At 47.8% G+C, this 15,315-nt stretch overlaps 1 protein-coding gene across 6 annotated transcripts in view; it reads left to right on the top strand.

Annotated features, from left to right (window-relative positions):
* The window catches only part of PSD3 (pleckstrin and Sec7 domain containing 3), a 489,705-nt gene that overhangs the window by 178,914 nt on the left and 295,476 nt on the right, over nucleotides 1-15,315 (top strand). For 5 of the 6 annotated variants that reach the window (XM_018041858.1, XM_018041861.1, XM_018041859.1 and 2 more), the window contains one exon: nucleotides 2,747-3,142. In XM_018041858.1, the coding sequence (XP_017897347.1) occupies nucleotides 2,747-3,142 (396 nt within the window). Of the gene's footprint in view, nucleotides 1-2,746; nucleotides 3,143-13,836; nucleotides 14,340-15,315 lie in introns of those variants that run through there. The other variant, XM_018041864.1, reaches the window with a different exon arrangement.

Here is a 15,315-nt window from a genome sequence, read left to right as displayed (position 1 = left end):
GACATGACCTCTGGCCCCTGACCTCATGAAGTTTACTGCTAAAGGTCGACACGTTAATAATGATAGGGCCTCCAATTGTGGTGGATTCTATAAGGGAAAAGAAGGGACACATTGCAGGAGAGAGGCTGATTCAATTGATGGCTTGGGGAAGGCCTCTCTGCGTAAGTGGTAATTAGGCTGAGCCTTCAGGATTCAGTAGGAGTTTGCGGGGCAGAGAATGGGGAGAATACTCTAAGCAGAGGGAGCCACACAGGCTGGCAAAGGGGGGCTGCTGTCGCTAAGGGAGTGTGCTTCCTGGAACCTGCGATGCGGAGGCCTCCAGGCTCCTTATAAGGTGCAGCACTCCACCTGCGGGTGGACTCTCGAAGCTGGGGGCGAGTAGGGGGTGAGTGAGCAGGGGTGGGGTGAGGGCTTCATCCCTGAGCTTCCCGCCGAGGACTTGGGACCCAGAATGCTATTTGGTTTGAGGTGGACCGGTAATTTGGCTCCCCTGGAGGCTCAGACGGTAAAGAATCTGCCTGTAAGGCAGGAGACCCAGGTTCGATCTGTGGGTCTGGAAGATCCCCTGGAGAAGGGAATGGCTACCCACTCGAGTGTTCTTGCCTGAAAAATTCTATGGACAGAAGAGCCTGGCAGGCTACAGTCCACAGGGTCACAAAGAGTGGGACACACCTGAGCAACTAACTCACTTTTCCAGTAACTTAGAAACAGCAGAGGCAACTGTAGCGTCGAATGTGAATCCTGGTGACACCTGGGAAGGTGGGTTACTTACCAGGTAGCTTTATTCCTGTTCTCTATTTTATTTCTGCTTACAGATATCTGAGGCTTGGCTAGTCCTTGGCACATCCAGATTCAGCTCTTTTTTCTATTTCTTATCTTCTTTCTCATACTGAGACTTAAAATTTTGTTTTGTTGTCTTAATGTTCATTTTTAATATTTGCAAAACAGGCCACATATTAATTAATGTCCCAAGGATATTAACTTGTATGTTCTTCCTAAGTTTTCACTGTTTAGTTTATTAGCTTAGTAGTAAACATGTTTGTGGGCTTTTTTTTTTTTCCTTCAAGGTCATTCACTGGCTGTTTCTCAACCTAACTCTCTCTGCAATGTTGTCTTATTGTCACCAGGGGGCAGCCCATGAGTTCTTGAGGGCTATTGGTCTTATTTAATCAGAAAATATTAACATATGAAAGCTTATGTACAAAACTTATGAAATATGAAAGCTTAGTGTATATTTTGGGCCTCCCTAGTGGCTCAGACGGTAAAGAAACTGCCTGCAATGCAGGAGACCTGGGTTCAATCCCTGGGTTGGGAAGATCCTCTGGAGAAGGGCATGGCAACCCACTCTAGTATTCTTGCCTGGAGAATCCCATGGACAGAGGAGCCTGGCGGGCTGCAGTCCATGGGGTTGCAAAGAGTCGGACCCGACTGAGTGACTGAGCATAATTGTATTTTTAGTCTGCCAAGTTTACGCAATATATTTATCATCTTCTGTTAAAATTAGGACTGATAGTAGCTGTTAATTTGAATTTGTGGAGTTCAGTTAGCTAAATGAGAATTTAATATTTTATTCAAATGTTTGTTGGACTTGGTGTATTCACATACTAGGAGCTAGCTTGAAAGTATATTAAATTGTATAGAGGATAGCCCAGCATATGTGTGCTAAGAGTTTTTCCAACCTGAACATGTTTCTGTGATATCTTCCTTCCCAAATGTATTGGCATTTTGTTGTTGTTGTTGTTCACTCACTAAGTTGTGTCTGACTGTTTGAGAGCTCATGGGTTGCAGCACGCCAGGCTTCTCTGTCCTTCACCATCTCCTGGAGCTTGCTCAAACTCATGTCCATTGAGTCAGTGGTGCCATCCAACCATCTCATCCTCTGTTGCCTCCTTCTCCTCCCACCTTCAATCTTTCCTAGCATTAGAGTCTTATCTAACAAGTCTAACAAGTCTTATCTAACAAGCTCTTCGCATCAGATGGCCAGCGTATTGGAGCTTCAGCATCAGTCCTTCCAATGAATATTCAGGACTAATTTCCTTTAGGATTGACTGGTTTGATCTCCTTGCAGTCCAAGAGACTCTCAAGAGTCTTCTCCAACACCACAGTTCAAAAGCATCAATTCTTTGGTGTTCAGCTTTTTTTATAGTCCAGCTCTCACATCTGTACATGACTACTGGAAAAACCATAGCTTTGACCATACAGACGTTTGTCGGCAAAGTGATGTCTCTGATTTTCAATACATTGTTTAGGTTGGTCGTAGCTATTCTTCCAAGGAGTAAGTGTCTTTTAATTTCATGGCTGCAGTCACCATCCGCATTGATTTTGGAGCCCCCAAAATAAAGTCTGTGACTGTTTCCATTGTTTCCCCATTTATTTGTCATGAAGTGATGGGACCGGATGCCATGATCTTTGTTTTTTGAATGTTGAGCTTTAAGCCAGCTTTTTCACTCTCCTCTTTCACTTTCATCAAAAGGTTCTTGAGTTCCTCACTTTCTGCCATAAGGGTGGTGTCATCTGCATATCTGAGGTTATTGTTATTTCTCCCAGCAATCTTGATTCCAGCTTGTGATTCATCCGGCCTTTCACATGATGTACTCCACCTATACGTTAAATATATTGACATAAACCAACTGAATACAGGTGCTAGCTCTACAGAATGCTGCCTTTTTCATATGGTTGGAGAGGAGAAAGTAAAATGAAAAAATTAACCTAATATTGAAATTATTCACTTCGATGTGCTTTCCAGGATTCTTGAGCAAGTGGAGCATTTTCGGGGTGGAGATGATGACATCCTTGGGTCCGGATACGCAGAAGACTCCACTGATGTGTACAGCTCCCAGTTCGAGACCATTTTAGACAACACCTCTTTATACTACAGTGCTGAGTCCTTGGAGACTTTGTATTCAGAGCCCGACAGCTACTTCAGCTTTGAAATGCCCCTCACTCCAATGATACAGCAACGCATTAAGGAAGGCGGGCAGTTCCTCGAGAGGACGTCGGCGGGAGGACAGCAGGATGTCCTGAGCATCTCGGCAGACGGCGGGATAGTGATGGGCTGTTCCAGTGGGATCGCCAACGGGCTGAGTGGCTCCAGTAACTCCATCTACTCGAAGGGCACCCCAGAGATCACTTTCTGGGGAAGGTACTGGTCCCGATTTCTTAATTTCATGCTAGCGGTTTTTGTAGCATTTTTTTTCCCCCTTTGGGAAATCTGAGTGTGGAACCTCTTTGGAAAGCACTGGGCTGGTTTCTGTGGATATAAGTGAATGATGTGAGTGAAAAGCAATTTGAGTTTTCAGTGCAGGTAGAGTACAGGGTAGTGGTTTGCCAAATTGGCAACCTCTGGACATTCTGTTTGGTGGTATGTCTTGTATTCCCACAGGTAAACTGGGTCTTGAGCAGATTCTGTGGGTGGTGAGTGGGTGTTAGTGCCTAGGAGGCGGCTTTGGTGGCCACAGCCCGGCCCGGTGCTGGAAGGGGCGTCGCAAGAGCTCTGCTTGCCTTCTGCCTCTGGCATTGCTTGATTGCTTGGGGTGGGTTTTTGACTAGGCCAGAGGTTCCCTGATTGTCGGTTGAGGGTGTTGGTTTAGACGGTGACTACAATCTCTTTTGGCCCTTGGCTCTGTGAGGTCCCATTCTTCTGGGACATCCTCCTGAGACAGTGCCAGAGGATCCAATGATAAGGAGGCTTGACAGGCTTGATCCCTTGGTCAACGCCATGTTTATTTTCTCTCTTTTCTTTATGTTTTAAGTCTGCTTGGAACACAAAATGGGAAGTTACGTAGGATTTACGTGTTGTGCTATCCTTTAGTGATTCCCTGTCTTTTTATGGATTATCCTGCATTTCATCTCTTCTTCTTCATCACTCTGGGGTCATTGACCTGTCCTTTAGCATCTCTGTAAGTGGGCCGAGAATGCTAAACCTCCTAACGATTTTATGAATTTAGTTTTACTATCTTTTTCCTGATTGGGGCGGTGAAGGGGAGGGTAAATGGGGATAAACTATTTGAAAATTGTATGAAAAAATGTCAGTGCTTTTTTTAGGAGGCAGTATTCATATTGAAATGGCACCCCACTCCAGTACTCTTGCCTGGCAAATCCCATGGACAGAGGAGCCTGGTAGGCTGCAGTCAATGGGGTCTCTGGGAGTTGGACATGACTGAGCGACTTCACTTTCACTTTTCACTTTCATGCATTGGAGAAGGAAATGGCAACCCATTCCAGTGTTCTTGCCTGGAGGATCCCGAGGAGCCTGGTGGGCTGCCGTCTCTGGGGTCGCACAGGGTCGGACACGGCTGACGCGACTTAGCAGCAGCATTCATATTGCAGCTTTCTCCTGAGCCTGTTTTGATGATCAGTCTGTCCTGTGTTAAGCATTTCCTATTAGCAGCTTATAGGTTTATCGCCCACTGGACGGCACATTGAAGACTGGCGCGCGTAGCACCGCAGCTGTGCTTCACCGTGTGAAAGGCCACGCGTGTTCGCTGTCTTCTTGGATCACACAGTCTCAGAGGCAGAAGACCGTGGTCTGAATTTCTTGGATAAGCCACTTATTCTCTCTGAAACCCCTTTTGTTTATTTGCATAGCGGGGTCAATGATATTTAGTATGCTGTGTGGCCATGGGATTTAAAGAGTTAATATGGATTAAAACACTAGCCATAGTACCTGCTACAGAGTAGGAGCCGGAGCAAATGCGTGAATTAGAACTGGCTGATGAAGCCGCGTTTAGACTTCCTGGATCTATAAGAGGGGGTGTCCATGAGGGAAGGGTGCATCTCTGAGGGGGATGTTTCCCGAAGGGGCCTGAGAGAGGAGTGTCTCTGGGGGGACCTCCCTGAGAGGGGTGTGTCCTTGGGTGGATGGTGCCACTTCAGTCCTTTACTTTCAGCATTGTCTCTGGTAACTATAAGTTGTGATAAAATGCAGATAATTTCACTGAAATTCTAATCCAGCTTTCTGGAGTGAGTTGAACTTATTGATATTACAGGTCTGAAATAGGTTGGAGCTGAGGTATTTTGGGCTGAGAGGCTTTGCTGCAGAAGCCACAGGGAGGGTAAACTCTGCAAGGAGATCCAAACAGTCCATCCTAAAGGAAATCAGTCCTGAGTACTCACTGGAAGGATTGATGTTGAAAATACTTTGGCCACCTGATGCAGAGAACTGACTCACTGGAAAAGACCCTGTTGCTGGGAAAGATTGAAGGCGGGAGGAGAAGGGGACGACAGAGGATGAGATGGTTGGACGGCATCACCAACTCAATGGACATGAGTTTGAGTAAACTCCAGGAGTTGGTGATGGACAGGGAGGCTTGGCATGCTGTAGTCCGTGAGGTCGCAAAGAGTTGGACATGACTGAGCGACTGAACTGAACTGAAACTCAGCAAGGGTTTCCCTAGTAGTTCAGCTGGTAGAGAATCCACCTGCCATGCAGGAGACCCTGGTTTGATTCCTGGGTTGGGACAATCCCCTGAAGAAGGGTTAGGCTACCCATTCCAGTATTCTTGGGCTTCCTTGGTGGCTCAGATGGTGAAGAATTCACCTGCAATGCGGGAGACCTGGTTGCAATCCCTGGTTTGGGAAGATCCCCTGGAGGAGGGCGTGGCAGCCCAATTCTTGCTTGGAGAATTCTGATGGACAGAAGAGCCTGGAGAGCTACAGTCCATGGGGTCGCAAAGAGTCAGACATGACTGAGCGACTGAACAGGGCACAGCACAAACTCAGCAAGGCAGTGGTTTGCAGAGACCTGGAATAAGAAGCAGCCATCGTTGGCGCCAGCATGAGCGCCAGTCCTTAGTACAGCAGAGCTGGGGGGTTAAGAGAGAGTACTGGGGTGGGTTCTATTATTTTAGTGCCCCAGATTGAGGCAATACTGTTCTTTAGGCCAACTTGAGATGAAGTTTCAGCCGCATCACCTGCATTGTCAGACTGTGAAATCTTGCCCAGCGATGAGATCCAATTCCAGTACTGAATGAGAAGCATGTTAGAGACGAGCTCTGGCACCGTCTTGACTTCCTTGAGCACAACCAGCAATGTGGATAGACGAGCTTGGCAGGAGGCTTTTTGGGTTGTTTTTATTTTGTGTGTGTGTGATTCAGGGTTAAAAAGCATGATGGACTCAGTGATTCTAAGAAAATTTAGGGAATCTGGAATAACTTGCCTATGTTTCTTTACCTTCTCTGCCTTCTTGGTGCTTTGGAGAAATTGTAGCACCAGAGGTCAGAGAGTCATAACATTTTCCAGCGTGAAGGGGGCCTTAGCTAGCCCTGTTTTGCGGTGAAGAATCTGAGTCTGAGTCGGGTGGGGTAGCATTAGCTGGTGACGGATCTTGTACCAGAATTCAATTCACCTGACTCCCAGTCCAGGCGCATTCACTGTTCTAGGCTGCCTGGTTTCATATGTGTATTCTTTCTAATTTCCCTGATTTCTCTCATGCCATATGTTTATGGAGCCAGAAGTCTGAGCTGGTAATTATAGATGTGGTGGTGGTGGTGGTGGTTGGTGGCGTGTGTGTTCAATTTCAGAAAAAAATTTTTGCAGATCGCTAATAAATGTGTCTCCATAAATTTTTAAGGTAATCAATGATCAGACTTCTAAAAATTTCTTCTGCATTAACCATCCCTCCGCAGAGGTAAGGCGTAGACAAAGGCATTGAGCTTGTTAAGGAAATCCGGCCTAGGATGCTGACAACACGGCTATCACCCCAGTTGGCCTTCCTTAGTCAGAGGCGTCAGGGCTTCAAGGAGAAAAACGTTCAAAACTTATTCAGAAATGTTGTGATAAAACAACACAGCAAAAATGGTACAGAAACCAAGTGTGTGAGCCTAACTTTCCATCTCTGCTCACTGGCCTCTCCTGTTTCCTTGGGAGTGGACTGAGGGATCTGACTCTGTTGGATAAAGTGAACTCTGAAGAAGGCAGGAAGGAGAGGGCCCGATAAGACTAAGCTACACTGATAACACTGCTTTGATTCCAGCTGGACCTGAACCAAAAGAATTAAGCCCGTTCCTGTTGAGGTATTGATGTGGAGGCATAAAGTGTTAGAGAATATTGCAAGCTGACTTTAGCTGGTCTCCAAACACCGTCTTGGGTGCTGTGCACCACATGTATGCCATAGGTTTTATTTCTTTAGTAAAGAAAAGGTTCTTAGTTCTCATAATAAGCTAAGAGAAAGGAGCATTAGTGTTCTGGTTTTCCACATAAGGAGACTAGGGCTCAGAGCAGTTGAGTAACTTGCTCAGTCACAGGAGTGGTCAGTACCACGCCCAGGATTTCCACCCAGGCAGTCGGGCTCCAGAGACTATTTATTTTCGGTCTCAAAACAGCAGTATTTTTGCTTGACCTTGCCTAGATGTATTTTTAAATACTTTTCCGTATCGGCGTATGCTTTTTCTCTGTCAGCCAAGATGATTTCAGCGGTGGTTTCTGACAGTGATTTCTCCTTCTGAACATCGGATGACGCTGTTCTCTGTTGTTTTGCTTCCTGTAGGAGGCAGCGTGGTTGGGGAGGGTGGCCGGGACGCGCGGCACTCCAGCCCAGCTCCGTGCCCTCTCTGGATCGCCGCCTAGGCCTGGGTATAGCCGGGCTTTGTGGCCAGAGGGGGACTGAGCTCCACTCACATCAACGAAGAAAGTACTTGAAAGCTGTAATCCTCTAGAATCAAGTTGGGAAGGACATAAAGAGTGTGTGTGCTTATGCACCTTTGTGTTATCAGATGGATCTGAAAAGGCCGCTTAAGATCCTGGAATCGCTCTGGCAGGAGTAGTTAGATCCTCTCAGGTGCTTGAACACTGATGTTGAGCGGACAGCCGCATGCCCGTCAGGAAAGAGCTCACCCCGTGAATGGAGCACGATATTTCGGTGAAGGAGCAAAGCGTAGCATCCCCTCCCTTTGTGGTCCAGCTGCGGAGCACCCGGGCTGACGGGGTCAGCGGTGCTGTGTGGAGTCCAGTCACATGGCTCCCAAATTAGAAGGGACAATTAGAGACTTTCAGTTACACGTGTCCGATGGGTTCCTTTGTGTCTGGGTGCTTCTTCACCAGCCCATCCCCTGAGGACTGCGGCTCCCGTCGGTGAGTCCTGATCCAAGGCCTGCGGGGCACACGTGTGGCTGCTGTGAGCATGAACAGGGCTGAGTGTTGTTTATTTCTGTTGAGCTTGGGTTCAGACAGAGAGGAAAAGAGGGACAGCAAATACAGCCATATGGCAGGAGCTTCTCTTTCGGTTCTCTGAAATACACAACAGAGCTGCCTTATAAAATTACTTTTTCGGTGTAACAGGTACGTTTGATGTCTGGCATCCCAGTTGTTCTATCAGATGGCGCTCAGGGTCCCAGGAGCCCAGCAGAGGGGTGGATGACATCTGTGTGCAGCTGTTATGCCTGGGGAGTGCTCAGTCGGTTGGTCCCCTCCAGCTGGACCTGTGGTTTTTCTGCCTGCCTCTTTCTCCCCTTTCTCAAATGAGATGCTGACGTTGGAAGTGCTTTTTTCTTCCTCAGTTTTTCTTTTTCTTTAGTGTCTTTCTGTCTAGGAAAAGGTCACATGAAACAATGTTTAGAGAAATTTGTTGAAGTAAATTTCAAATATTTTTTGACATTCAAACTTAAAACCTGCAGGTATTTAACTAATTAATTAATATTATTTTTGGCTGTGCCATGCTGCTTGTGGTGTCTTACCCAGGGACTGAGCCTGGGTCCCGGCAGTGGAGGGCTTTCCTGGTGGCTCAGGTGGTAAAGAAACTGCCTGCAATGCAGGAGACCCAGGTTTGATTCCTGGATCGGGAAGACCCCCTGAAGAAGGAAATGGCAACCCACTCCAGTATTCTAGCCTGGAGAATCCTATGGACAGAGGAGCCTGGCGGGCTACAACCCATGGGGTTGCAGAGAGTCGGACACGACTGAGCGCCTACCCGAACCTGGCGGTGAAAGTGCTGAGTCCTGCACTGGCCTGCCAGGGACTTCCCTGAAGGTATTTTAATATAATGTCAAATATTAAAGTCGCGTGACGCTAGTTAAGCTCTTGATCTCGTGAACTTGTCTTGGGGGATCAGGTGGGGCGTCCCTGCCTGCTGGTTCCTTACTCCTGCTCTAGTGATGTCTTCAGACTTTCCTCTCAAGTTTTAGAAGTTTTTCTGTAGAAAGTCAGTTTTCATTTTCTCTTTGAGCCTCCTAAAGCAGTTGTGATGGTGAGGTTTTCTTTGTTTTTGTTTTTAATTCTAAAGGAGTCCCTGCTCGGTGCTGAGGGTGGAGGCTCTCCAGGGTTTCAGAGCCAGTCATATTTGGGTTCAGATCCTATTTCAGATACTTACTAGGGGTGTGACCTTGAGTAAGTTACAGAGCATCAGGGAACCTTTCCAACTATAAAATGGAATGAATAACACCTATTTAGAAGCAAATGACATTAAGTGAAAAAAAGTCAAGAATAGATAATTAGGTGGTTTCACAATGCCTGGCATATAGTAGGGTATACATGTAGACTAGTAATACTGTCAACAGTAATAACCTGAAGAAGAGCTGTCTGTAACACCTGTTAATGGGTGTCCTGAAGCTTCACTTTCTCTCCTAAAATTCAGTGTACATTGGTGGGGTGGTATAACTGTGGGGATTTTGGACCGGAAGACAGGAGGTCAAGTCATCCTCTCTGCTGGCTGCCTGGTCCTGGGCAGACTGCTTCACTTCAATGAACCTCCCATTTCTTATTGGTCAAATGGAAATAACCTTGTTGCTCAGTTCACATTTCTCTTGTAAGAATGTGCTAAGTTATAGTTTGTGGATATTCATTTGAAACCTTTCATGAGCAGTAGTCTGAGTAGAATATAAGAAGGAATATAAGAAAATAAATAAGAAAAAGCCTGAAAATTAAGGAAAAGACCCAAGGATTTGGTGAATCTTTGAATCTAGGATGTGTGGGCTGCGTCAAAGTGATTGTGAGATGGTTAGATGGCATCACCGACTTGATGGACATGAGTTTGAGCAAACTCCGGGAGTTGGTGATGGACAGGGAGGCCTGGCGTGCTGCAGTCATGGGATCACAAAGAGCTGGACATGACTGAGCAACTGAACTGAACACGTCTGGATGACTTACAAAGTCTGGAGACGGCAGGAGTCAGGGAGAGCAGCAGGGTTTGTAGGAGGGCTCCTGGCAGTGGGGTCTGTTCACACAGATTGTTTGAGGAGAGGGAGGACCCTCGTGTGTGGGGACTTGGAGTCCCATCTAGAGGGAGGCTCGCCTGAGTTCAGGAGGGCGAGGGCAGGGAGGCTGGGCTGGAGAGGGGCTCACAGGAGCCCCGGTGCTGCCCATGTGGCTTTCTGAGGCCCCCCGGGCAGAGCATATGCCCGCCTCCAGTCCCTAGCAGGGTCTGATTGTCAGGGAGCTGGCGTGGTCGTCCTCTCGACAGGCCTCTCCCTGCTTGCTGGGGTCTCTTGTGTAGATCGGTGATGACTTTAGGAAATGGTCCTGGATTTGAAATGGGGCTTCCCAGAAGTGTTCTAAGTCTGTAGTTTAAACCGTATGACATACAAAGTAATGTCCCGGGTTTTGGTGTGAAGAGTGCTGGGGAGTGCTGGCTAAGTGGATGACCTTTCATCAAGGACCGTATTGAAAGACTTCAAATGACAAGGGACACTGGGGTTACATGTTGTTACACGGACAGCCGTAGCTCGAAATAAAGACTGATCGGCAGCTAGTTTAGCTGGTCAGGGTGATCCCGCAGTCTGTTCCTATATCAGTGCACTATTTCGCTTTTAAAGAAACTAACAGCTTCTCTCATCAGACCTCACTTAACATAGCATCTGCAACATCGAATGAGAGATTCTATCCATTGATCCAATGGGAAAGAAAGAAGACAGAAACCTTTTCCAAATAAAGTTCTTGGAAAGCATTTTACATACAAGTATCCATTTCTCAGATCCCCTCATGGGTGTGTTTCCAATGCTTTAATCTTGTTTTTCTTTTTCTCCCCTGGATCTTAGAAACTGTCTGTAAACTTCAGTACAGAGTCTTTGCTAAACTGGCACAGGCTCCTAGCAGAGGCCCACTGTTCAGTGCTTGAGTGGCCAGGTGAGGTGAGGGCCATCTTTCTCACGAGTGCTAGTGAGGATTGATGTAAACCCCATCTCCACCCTCTAATCCTGAACGTGAGAGAAACGCTTCAACTTCGTAATCCCCACACCTCACCTGGCGCTTCATGTGCCTGTTCCTGAGCCTCCGTCCGCGGGTACTTTCCTCCGAATCTGGAATTGTGGCAGGGAGGAGCTTTTTAAGGTGCCGACTCCCCATGCTTTACTTCCCCAGATTCCGATTCTGTTGGTTTAGGGTGGCGCCCGGCAATGCTAGCTTAGACCGACACAAGATTGTGTGTGATTCTGATGTTCAGCCTAAGTTGTCAGCCTCTCATCTTGGAGCTTGTTGGAAATGAGTACGCAGACCTCACCTCTGAGCTGCTCAATCGAAGTGTGTATTTTAACCAATTCCTGTAAGCACTTTACAGTTTGAAAAGCATGGGAAATTGTTAGCGGCAGAATGCAGACCCCAGAGAGTCAGTCCCTGTTCGCAGGGGGACAGGCCTGCTGTAGATCACTGCTGCTGGCAGGGAGAAATCTCTTAACAGAGGTTCATAAACGTGAGCGGTCCTGGCTGTGAACCTTGAAATGATTTCTTGTGCCACCTTTGATGCAGTGACTTCAAGGTGCCCACCCCTGCTCTAGAAATACAGAGAGCCATAAAATGAGTGTTACGAACTCTCTGTACTCCTGCAGGGAATCAGTGTGGTTTCCTGGTGAAGAGTGTGGGTTATGTCAGGCTGCCTTGACTCACATTTTGTAAATTATCACTACTAAACCTCAGCTTACTCACTTACGAAAAGGGGTAATAATTTACTACCCCTTGATGGCTACTCACACAACGTTGGCTATAATTATCAGTAATAACACTGCTCGAACTGTTGTCTTTAAAACTTCCTCAGAGTCACCTGCTGTGAGTGTGCCACGGTCAGATCAATGTAGGATGCTGTTTATCTGTAATAATAATTCTGAGAGCCTTAGATTACTTGAAGGTGAGGAGCTTTAATGATAGTTCATTGTCCGTATAATTACCCTAGCTAGCAGCCCCGCCTCGATGCAAAGAAGGTAACATTTTCTAGTCGAGAGTAGTAATATGAAGTCTTTAGTACAGAGAAATTAAGAGGTATTGAATGATTATTATCGTGAAACAAAATTATAAATGTTCCTCATTCACAGTCCATTCACTTAACATCCATTTTATGGTTCATTATATACTATTACCCTAAGTCAGCATAGACCTGTCCCTCCTATTAGTCAGTGAAGCTGGCAGGTCTTTGGATTTAAGGCTCAGAACCTCTGTATCAGAGTCCAGCACATCCTGGATGACCAGTTCTGTCGGATGAAGAGCTTAATTAGTTTTTCTGTACTAGGTACTAGAAGCCGCCCAAAGAGGAGGCAGACAGCTTGACATGGGATGCTGCATGAGCCGGACAGCAGGGCTCACAGGCCGGGGCTCCCAATCTGGGCTCTGGAGGACCCGCGGATGCGTGGGCGTGGTCGTGGGCAGGGAAGCTTGCCAGATAGAGGCACAGTTAGGAACAGCTGCTCGGGCCTGGGGACTTGGGAGTTATTAATCTCCTTTCCTCCTGGTGTGTTAATTTTCTAGGCCGAGCCTACTGAATACACTTGAAAGGCAGTCACGCAGTTGACTTTCACAACCTCTGCACATCCAAGGCACACCCAGAAGTGTTAATAAGCGCCTCTGATCTCCCCAGCCAGTTTGAGAAATAAAGCACTGCAGAGCCTGCCTCTCTCTGTGGTCCCATCCCTCTCGTTGTCTTCTCCTACTGAGGACCACATCCTGTGGGTGTGTATCGTGCCCTCATAGGTGTGAACCCATAAACAATACCGTGTTCATTCACATGTTTGGAACTTTATATAAGTGCCATCTTGTTCCCTTTTGTGACTCACTTATCTGTTCAATATTTGAGATTCTTTCTTACTGATTCATAAGGCCCTAGTATATTAATTATTTGCTAAATAGCATTCATTGCATGAATATGCACTGTAACTAATTTTCCCACTTGCATAGTGTGAACATTTTGGCCGTCTTGTATTTTTGTTGTTTAAATGGTGTGGCAGTGAACATTCTAATTTGTGGCTTCTCGTGCACACATGGAGCGTTTCTTTAGGTATATATTTAGGAATGAAGTTGCCGGACAGTAATCATTTTCTGGGTGAACCAAAGAATTCTTGAAAGGGCATATTGCATTTTCTTTGAGAGTATGTAATTTTATCTACTTGCATTTATAAAAAAGCTTTTAGTTATTTTACTTCCTCATCCTTATAACTCCCAAATCCCAACAAAAATATCAAGAGCCCAAGTGAAAAACACGGGAAGTGAAATGCAAAACCAGTGTCCTTTTTCTTCAGGAGCTGGGATGGGGACTCTGTCATCCACTAGTTAGGTCTGGTGCCTGTCCATTCCGTCCAGTCCCTCCGAGTCCGTTAGGTCCCAGTCTCTCAGATGCCTTGGTGGCAGTTGTCGCCTGCATCTGACGGCTGTGAGTGTCACCTGTCCACTGCTGGCAGTCTGAAGCAGGGTTTGAACACAAGGACAAAAGAATGTGTTCATTTCACAGGAGCAGAAAGACAGCAATAAAACTGGAAAATAGGAAAAACGCAAATCGCATAAAATTGAGCATGAATGTAAGGAGTTTTATTAACACAGCGGAGGTTTACGTAATAGAAGTGAATCAGATCTGTTTACTGCGTATTTCAGTGATTCCTTGATAGCCAGAACGAGTGCTGTAGGAAGTGACGGTCTTGCAAAATAGTACCTCAGAAACCCGTAGTGCTATTTAGGAAGGAAAAACAAGGCTGAGAGGAGCACTTTTTTCTTCTTCTTCTTCTTTTTTTTTTCTTTGCAAACGAGGTCGGACAGACTGTCTCACAGAAGCAGCGGCCACTCGGAATAAGCCAGCGCAGCTGTCTCCCCGCAGTCCGCGGGCCGTCTGGCTTCCGAAGAGTTAAGCTGGAGCTCTGTGAGGTCACGAGTGACCTCACTGGCCCCGGACTTTTGAAGCGGTCTTGGAGGGAGAGGGGAGGCAGGGCGAGGGGAAGTGACTCCCGCGGCTTCTTCGCGTTCCCAGCGCGGCCCTGAGGGAGCAGCGTCCCCCCGGGAGCATGTCTCCGCGGAGTCGGGGGGCTGCAGCCCGCGCTCCCAGAGGCAGCGGCTGGAGGCGGGCGCTGGAGAGCCCTGGCCCGTGACGGGGGTCTGCGGAACAGAATGCCCGTCGCGCCCCTGACAGCCTCGCGGCAGGCTGCGTGCTGGCGGAGGAGGTAACTGGAATCCGCTTTATGGTCTTTGTCTGGTCCCAGGCAGTGCTGGCTTACGTGCGGCTGTTCGGGTCAGTTCAGTCGCTCAGTCAGAGTGACTGTGGCTAACAGGAAACTCCCTGGATCTCCAGCTGTTTTGTTTCAAGTGGAAAACATCGTAAGAAGTCTTAGAAACTTAGGAAGATGAGAATCCCTGGATAGTGCTTTGTAAACGAGGACGACTGAAGCGCCCAGGGTGTGTTCCTGGGGGCCCTGGCGCTGGGCAGCGAGGGGCTCCCCTGATGGGCTCTGCAGCCCTTTGGGGCCACAGGCATTGCTCTGCGCTCCCGCCCCCAGGGCGATGCCGGCCCCCTCCTTCTCCACTTCAGGTGCCCGGAGGTCAGCAGCTTGAGCTTTGTCATCCAGACGGCCGCACCAGGCGGCCACACTTATTTCAGCGGTATCGGTGCTCTGAAGGGGAGTTGGCTGCGCTGTTAGTGTAGAAACACGATCTGTCTGAGAATTGGGCGTTGGTTTTGAAACTTCGAAGGCCAGTCAGTTATCTGTAGAAGAAAGTGTAAAGGGGTTTTTTTCTGGAGCTGAGGGAACTCCAGCGCCACAGCTCTCTCTGGGAGGGTCTCTGTTCATGTCAGGGGTTTCCCTGGTAGCTCAGACGGTAAACAGCTCCCAGTCTTCCCTGGCACCCGGGTTCGATCCCCGAGTCAGGAAGATCCCCTGGAGGAGGACATGGCACCCCACTCCAGTGTTCTTGCCTGGAGAAGCCCATGGACGGAGGAGCCTGGCGGGCTGCCGTCCACGGGGCCGCAGAGTCGGATGCGACTGAGCAACTAGGCACTTTACCCCCTGTGCAGGTTCAGGCCAGGGCACGTGCGGGACACCGTAGGGTCAGATGGTGGACCAAGGCCGAGTCAGTGTGTGGACGTGATTTCCATTTTTGAGGTGCTTGGAGTTGAAGCGTTCATGGACACTCCCAAAGCCG

Source organism: Capra hircus, chromosome 27 (genome assembly GCF_001704415.2).
Source record: "Capra hircus breed San Clemente chromosome 27, ASM170441v1, whole genome shotgun sequence".
Lineage (NCBI taxonomy): Eukaryota > Metazoa > Chordata > Mammalia > Artiodactyla > Bovidae > Capra > Capra hircus.
Note: the sequence above shows the minus strand (reverse complement) of the source record. Positions and strands in the feature narration are given on the sequence as shown.